At 42.1% G+C, this 7600-nt stretch overlaps 1 protein-coding gene across 1 annotated transcript; it reads right to left on the reverse strand.

The window, feature by feature from the left end:
- Positions 1-2450: 2450 nt before the first annotated feature.
- On the reverse strand, positions 2451-7600 carry emx1 (empty spiracles homeobox 1). Its single transcript, XM_042072505.1, has 3 exons — positions 7075-7600; positions 4830-5014; positions 2451-2634 (listed from the first exon to the last, which is right to left on the reverse strand). Exons 1-3 carry the CDS (start codon positions 7418-7420, stop codon positions 2467-2469), a joined length of 699 nt encoding a protein of 232 aa, XP_041928439.1. The 5' UTR covers positions 7421-7600; the 3' UTR covers positions 2451-2466.

Consider the following 7600-nt stretch of genomic DNA (forward strand, 5'->3'; position numbering starts at 1 on the left):
AATATGGGCTCTGAGATTTACCTTTTTGCATCTTTCTGGCTGAATTGGTGATAAGTGTAAGTGCTTTGTTTGTGAAGAACAGCTGCAAGGCTGGAGAGAAAGATTTTCGATAGCGATAGATCTGAGGGAGATATCTTTCTTTTTACTGTTTTAAAGATAAAGACAATTTCCTTTTCGGTAAGAGAATTCCCTTTCCCACTTCCACAGAATCTCTCCCTTTCCCCTCTTTTCTCCACTCACTCCTACCCCCCCCCCCCCCCCGCCCAAGTGTATTGTGGCAGCAGGGGACTGAGGGGTATTCTGAGTAATTGTTTGTTAAGTGGAGCGCCGTGAAGGTGTGGAACTCGTTAGGCATTCTGCCAGCACACACACAAACACCCTTCCTCACTCTCTCTCTCTCTCTCTCTCTCTCTCACACACACACACACACACACACACACACATACTCGTACAAACACACACTCGTACTTGTACAAACACACATACATGACTCCATATAGAAACCCCTCTACATATACACACGACTAGCAATAACTTATGAGCTTGTTTAGCCACTGTTGCTGCTGTGCCTCTTCATCTCCTGTTCCATTACTTAAAGATGGAATGACAGCAATGATGCTTCAAAGCATTTTAGTGTATAGGATGTGTATGTGTGCATGTGCGTGTATGTATGTGTGCATGTGTGTGTGTGTGTGTGTGTGTGCGTGTGTGTGTGTGTGTGTGTGTGCGTGTGTGTATGTGTGCATGTGCGTGTGTGTGTGTGCGTGTGTGTGTGTACATCCACACCTGGACACCTGGATAGAGTGTCCAGCATATTCAAAACAAACTTCTGGGCCTTTTTGTGCCTGACACGCTCATTGTGTGGTGAGTGAGTGTGTGAATATGTGTGTGGTGGAAAGAACATGCATGTCGAAGAACAGTAGTCGTGGTCAACTCTACACATTTAGAGTTCATTTGGTGGGTCATTTAACGCAGATGCCTTGCGGTTCCTCTGACAAAACGGCATTAGAGAAGACATTGTGTGTATGTGTGTGTGTGTATGTGCGCGCACAGGTGTGAATGTGTGTGTGCGCACACGTGTGTGTGTGTGTGCACAGGTGGGTTTGAGGGTATGTGATAGTTCAGAGCCCTCCATTAGAGAAATAGTTCTTTTCAGCTGACACAGGAGCCCTCTGAAGAGTGTACTGGCATAAGGCTCCATGCTTTTGATTTTGCCCTATCAAAACAACTGTAAATAGGCTTAGTAGAGACTTCTGGACTTTTCTCTCTAAAACATCTTTATTTGTTTTTACAACTTTTGTTCTGGAAAATTCATTTGATATTTGTTGGCAAATATTTCACCGTGTGAGAACCAAGGATGGCTAATGTTCCAGATAAACACACACACACACGCGCACACACATTCCTATGAAGCATCGCTCATTAATAATAATAATTCACACACACTCTCACACACACTCATGCAATCATGTCCTATTTACTCTGGCTGATACACGCACGTGCACTCACACACGCACACTCACACACACACACACACACACACACACACACACACACACACGCACACTCACACACACACACACACACGCACACTCACACACACAGTAGCATATGCTTGTGCTCTCACTTTTCTCAACACACCCAAGTGTGAACCTGAGCCCAAGTGTTCATGATCATATTTTACATGCAAACAGACACACACACACACACACACACAAACAAACACATACACACACATCAGCAACCGTGGGACACCCTCTGCTTAGACACCAATGTGCAAAACAGGGAGGTCAAATACTCAAAGGTCAGGATTACACAGAGGCTGACCTTTCAACTGTGACCTTTGCCCAGCTGTCTATAAACAGTCTATGAACATGCAGCGGTCTGACCATCAATATGCACGCACACACACACACACACACACACTTGCAGTCAGCAAAGACATCCAAGGCTTGAATCATGTTTAAACATCAGCTCTCACGTACCCCCGCAGAGGATGGACGTGGATGAGAGGGGAAATAATGAATATTTTCTTCAACCAGATTATTAAATTGGTCAGGAGAATTTCTGAAAATTTGTGGGCACAGAGAGAAAAGATAGCAGAATACAGACAAACGTGTTGTAAGGAACAAAAATAGACAAAGATAGGCAGCGAGAGAGAAACAGAAAGTGTGTGTGTGTGCGTGCGTGCGTGCTTTTAGTGGCATTGGTCTCCTGGTTATCTGAACAGTGACAAGAAGGCTCGCAGAGAGCCTGTAGAATCAGTCTTGGTTCTCCACACACACTCAGTCCTCCAGTGCACATGAAACATTATTACAGATCACTAATCATTTTAACATAATAAATAGGGCCCGTCCTTGGTCTTTAGTTGAGGAAGGTGGAGTAGGGGCGGTTTTCGTGGTTGGGACGTCTACACAGAGAGGGGGGGTGGGTGGGTGGGGGGGGGGGGGGGGGGGGGGGGGGGGTTTAGGAGTCGGACGTGACGTCTATGTCCTCGTTGGGGGTCTGTTTGGTGGCGAGACGCCAGCGGTTGATGTGATGGTTCCCCTTCTTCCTCTGACTGTTGTCAGGTCCTTCCTCCTCCAGTTTCTGCCGCTTGTACTTTGTGCGCCGATTCTGGAACCACACTTTCACCTGAGGAGGAATGATCGAAGAGTTAGCACCACGGGACTCTAACCTTTGGCTTAACAAAACCATTTACAAAACTCTTCTTTTTCTATGTTTCAATGACTTGCATTCCAGGGCAGAAGATAACAAATTTTGCAAATTTGCACATTTTTGCCTGTACATAATAACTTAACAAACATTAAATTAACTTATTTCTACCACAATCTCTAAGCAAATGTATTTTAATCTGCCATTTTAGCGTGGGTGGTAGCAAACATTGATGATAAAACTGGTCTTGCATGCTCTAATGTTACATTGTAGTCGTCACAATGAAAATACAGGATATAAAAAAGTGTCCTTCCAAGTCCCCTTTTTTCATCATTATAGCTGTCGTTGGCTACTGTGAAATTGCAGCTCAAACCGTAAATCATAATTGGACGATGTTCTTTCGCTGACTTAATTCTTCTTTATTGCTTAGCCTATGTTTTGTAGAATTTGCACTTAACGCATTTGAGGCTACTACTTGGTTGGTGGTTGCTGAATGATTAGAATAACAATTTAAATTAAAAATACTAATTTATTTTTTTTATTCATAAATATGAAGAATTACGTAGTAATTGCCGTAATTAATTGCCAAGTCACTTGTACTGCCAGGCCTACAAGGAATCAGGAATGCAACTTCAGTGATCAGTCAAGCCCATTGGCACTGTTTAATACTAATCTGCCAAAGTGCACAAACAAAAAAGTTGACTATTCGAAATTTCCTACAGGTCATGTTTTTAATTTAAACGCTGTAACATAGCCCATTAGCCTGCGGACAATAGCCTCCACGAGACAAGCAAATAAAGCCATCACTTGGTTCCACACTTTCCGCGCTCTCTCCAGTTCATCCTGAGGTTATCGTTTAAGTGGCCGGGAAGCGGCAAATGTTTTCTTTTCTCTCGCGCGTTGCCGGAAACTAATTTGGTTGTGGTAAATCAGTGTTGTAAGTTTGTGTGTGAGTGTGTGTTTTTTAAGTAAAATATCTCTCCGCTTAATTGATTTGCTCAGACAAGACAGGCAGCTATTCAGCTGATTGACAGGCAGTGCGAAGTAGGCTTTGGCTAAGCGAGAGGGCAGCATTTTGTGAATGATTGAAACACTTTAGCCAACAGATAAAATTGAAATGCACACACTTTTCGTGAAGAACTTAATTTGTATTTTTAAAAACTCGCAAACATTTCGCAAAAATACATTTTCTATTTCAAAGTAACCCAATCCTGTAGTTCAAAGTAACCCAGGTTATTAGGCCTATTTCACTATAATCATATAGCTTACAATATTCACTCGTAAGATGGACCGATGGAAGATGGTGAACCGATAATAACGACAATTTGTTCATGGATAGGTAAACCGCAACGGGCAGAAGTCGTTTTGGTTTAAATATTGTTATTTGTAGTCGTCAAATCCATAGGCAAAAATATTCTCAAGAAATGTATTTCGACAAACGATAATTTCATAACTCCTTAAATGCATTTTCCATTTTGATGCAGCGCGCTGCGCTATATGTCAGAATTGTAGCTGCTCAGCAATTTGGATCTGTAATCACGTTTAGTTAAACACGACAACAAAGCAGGGTTATATAACAATAGTAAGCTATTTCTTCAATTATTTTAAATATTAACATAATTGCCGTGCCATTAAATGTTATTATCCTTATCTATTTCTAGGAAATGAATAATAGCTTTACTGTACAACGAAATGGGGTTTTCTATTTTGACTGATCAAAAACACATTATTTTATATTTACAAAACCATGTTTTCGACATGCAAGCAAGCTTTCGAATAGGGTAGGCCTATTGTGATTATTTAAAGAATGAAATGCATAGAGATATAGGCTCCTCTAGTTACTGCGGCTAAATTAATGTAGGCCACGCAAAATAGCTTTCTTTTAGTATTGAGATGAGTTTGTATAGTGTATGAGGAAAAAAAATAAACTGCACATAATATGTTTGCCGTGGAGGCAAAACACAAGGACTAAAACTGATCACGCACTACAATAAAGGACCTAGGCTATGCTATGCTTACATTTTTGCACTTGTTTAAGGCCTACCCTTCAGACAGCAGCCTATGGAGCCTAAAAGGCGATGCGCGCCAAAGTAGGCCTACATTTGTGAGTGTGTTTGTGGATGCGCTCGTTAGGGTACCCTACTGTTTATGGGCGAACTCATATGTATGGCTACCTGTGTTTCTGACAAGCTCAAGCTGTTGGCGAGCTGCTTTCGCTCTGCTCCCACCACGTAGTGATTCTTCTCGAAAGCTCGCTCCAGACGTAGGAGCTGTGACGGAGAGAATGCCGTTCGAATACGCTTGGGCTTCCGAGCAAACGGCCCGTGCAGGAGAAGGGCGTCTTGGGAAACGTCGTTTCCTGAAAAGAAGAAAGAAAAAACAAACAATTAGAATCCAGAGGGTCCAGCTCCGGGAATGCGCACAAGGTATTTCGACGCAGTGAAGTGGAAACGGGCGCAGCACGAGGTCAGGTGGCCCTGTGGTAAAGCCGTTCGCTCATTAACCTCCCACTGCACTGAATACGCCGGAAGCAGTCGGAGGGCGCATAACTGGTAGAATCTTTAAGCACACCACCATCATAGCAGTTATGCTTGTTGCACAATATTTTTTTTAAAAAAAATAATAGCCCTACTTCTAGTAACTGTATGGTATTATCTTGTGTTGCATCAGGCCTTCCATATAGACTGGACACTTTGGGAACCGAAGTTTACGACTTCCTGTCCATATTTTGAGCTGCAGTAGGCTAAGTTAATGTTTCACATTAATAATTGACTCTATATAGTCTACCCAGTGTTACGTGAAAGGCTATTTGATTTATTTTAATTAAATCATATCCTTTATAAAAAAAAATATTAAACGTATGCGGCCCTACGTGGCAATGGATAAGACGTTTGGAATATTAACTTGATCTATATAACACTGCCCACATATGGTACTGATCAACAATAGAAAAATGTCACAGCGTAGTAAGCAGTCAAGCGCAAACAAAATGTTACATTTCTGTATGATGCTTGCGGTGAGAGTGGTGTCTGAGAACCGCAGGGATCAGCCGACTGCGCTCATTACAATCTTAACCTCAATCTGTTGGTTTATAGCCTGTAAGGGTTTGCTGACACTAAGTGTATTAAAATACAAAACCGTCATAACTAAACAAATCTAATAGTAGCCAAGGTAATTTGGATGCGTTCAGGCAGGCGTGAGGTAGGCCTATATTCTGAAGAGGCGATATATTCTACTCATAATATAGGCCTTTATGCTAAGGTTGGCCACGCCTATATTTATGATTTAATTGATTAAGTTTGATTTAGACTGCAGAGATTGTTGCCCAAGTGCACTTTATGCCTACAACAATAGTGTCAATGGCCGGTGGCTAATATAAGTAGGCTACACAATGTTGGCAGCTGCAGTAGCCCAAGTGAATGGATATTCATAAATCAGCTGAAAACACACTTGCATATTTACTTTTGTGAATTAGTTAGACTGTAAGTAGGTAGGTTTAAATCTGTAACATACAAGTATTAAACGGCACATAGCCTACATGTGCACTATGTCTATGTGAGAAATGGGATTAAGCCCTAAATACAACGATAGACTGAAGCATTGCATTATCATACTAATTAATAAAGTCTGTAATCCAATAATCATGCAGTAATTAGTGTAAGTGTAAGATATGCGTTCCTCCCAGGTTAGGAAATTACAAAAAATAGATTTAACAATTTCTTAAGGCAAAACACAACCTCTTAATGGCCACTACTGCTCTTAAAATAGGTCCACAAGATGAAGATTTATTATTTTCCCCCTCTGCGTCTTCCTCTTCTGCTACTAATACCCTACATTGGACTGAGTTTATTTTTTCTGTCTGTGGCAACACACGCTCCTGTACCAGCGCATGAGCTGGTTTAGCCCCCGGGGTCTATGAGAGGGAGCAGACTGCTTGGCAAACCTCAGCCCTCGGGCGACCGGCTAATCGTACATTTTCATTACAGCTCGCGACACAAAACAATTCCCGCTATCTATGCCTGGCCCTGCCACCACCTCGGAAGTATTGCCACCGGCACATAACGGAGAACGCTGCAACAAAATTTTAGATAAAGTATGCTACACGAGCGACTCTTCTCGGAACAAAGACATTTTCAAATGAATAGCCCACAAAAAATCATGACAGGAAAACTAAAAGCATCGCATTTATATTATTATTATTACAATAATAATAACAATAACAATATTTACACTACTAATAGCCTAATTGGTCTCTTTACCTGCACGCACACTAAAAGTGGCCTATAATGTAGCCTATAGGCTACAGCTTGTCGGGAAAATATAGATGAGGAACACACAATTAAACAATTTAACAATTATTAATAATAATTAAAAAATATTAAATCCTTAAAATATGAATAAAAATATATGCCTGCTTACCTTGGAATCTGTGACTGAAGAATCTGTTACGTAAGACCCACGGGTAGAAGTTGAGTGGCTCCCGGTGCTGTGTGCTAAAGAAATGCGGGTGCTGTAGGTGTGCGCTGCCGAGCTGGTGCGGGTGCACGGTGAGAGACGGATGGCTGACGGTCTCCGGGAACACCAGCTCCGGATTCGGATAGAGAGACCGGCTCGTTGGATGTTGATAGCCACTCATGAAACCGTCGGTCGGCGTTGAGGTGTAGCTGAGCGCTGTTGGCCGGATAGGTTCGTCGGCAGTCATCGGGCTCTCCTTTGCTACCAAAGATTCAATAGTAAAACAACGCTTTCCAGCTGTGGAAAACATCCTCAATAGTCCTTGCAGATCCGAGCGAAGTCCAGCAGAAGACACACACTCACCTTCACTTAATTAATATTACATAGATGCCGTATCACATATAGTTATGGCGCAAACCGCGGGGTTCTGTGGCATGAAGGTGTCTGCAGGACAGTTTGAAGACCCTACAAGTCAGTGCAATTAATATGT

This window comes from Alosa sapidissima, chromosome 19 (genome assembly GCF_018492685.1).
Source record: "Alosa sapidissima isolate fAloSap1 chromosome 19, fAloSap1.pri, whole genome shotgun sequence".
In the NCBI taxonomy this organism is placed as follows: Eukaryota; Metazoa; Chordata; class Actinopteri; order Clupeiformes; family Clupeidae; genus Alosa; species Alosa sapidissima.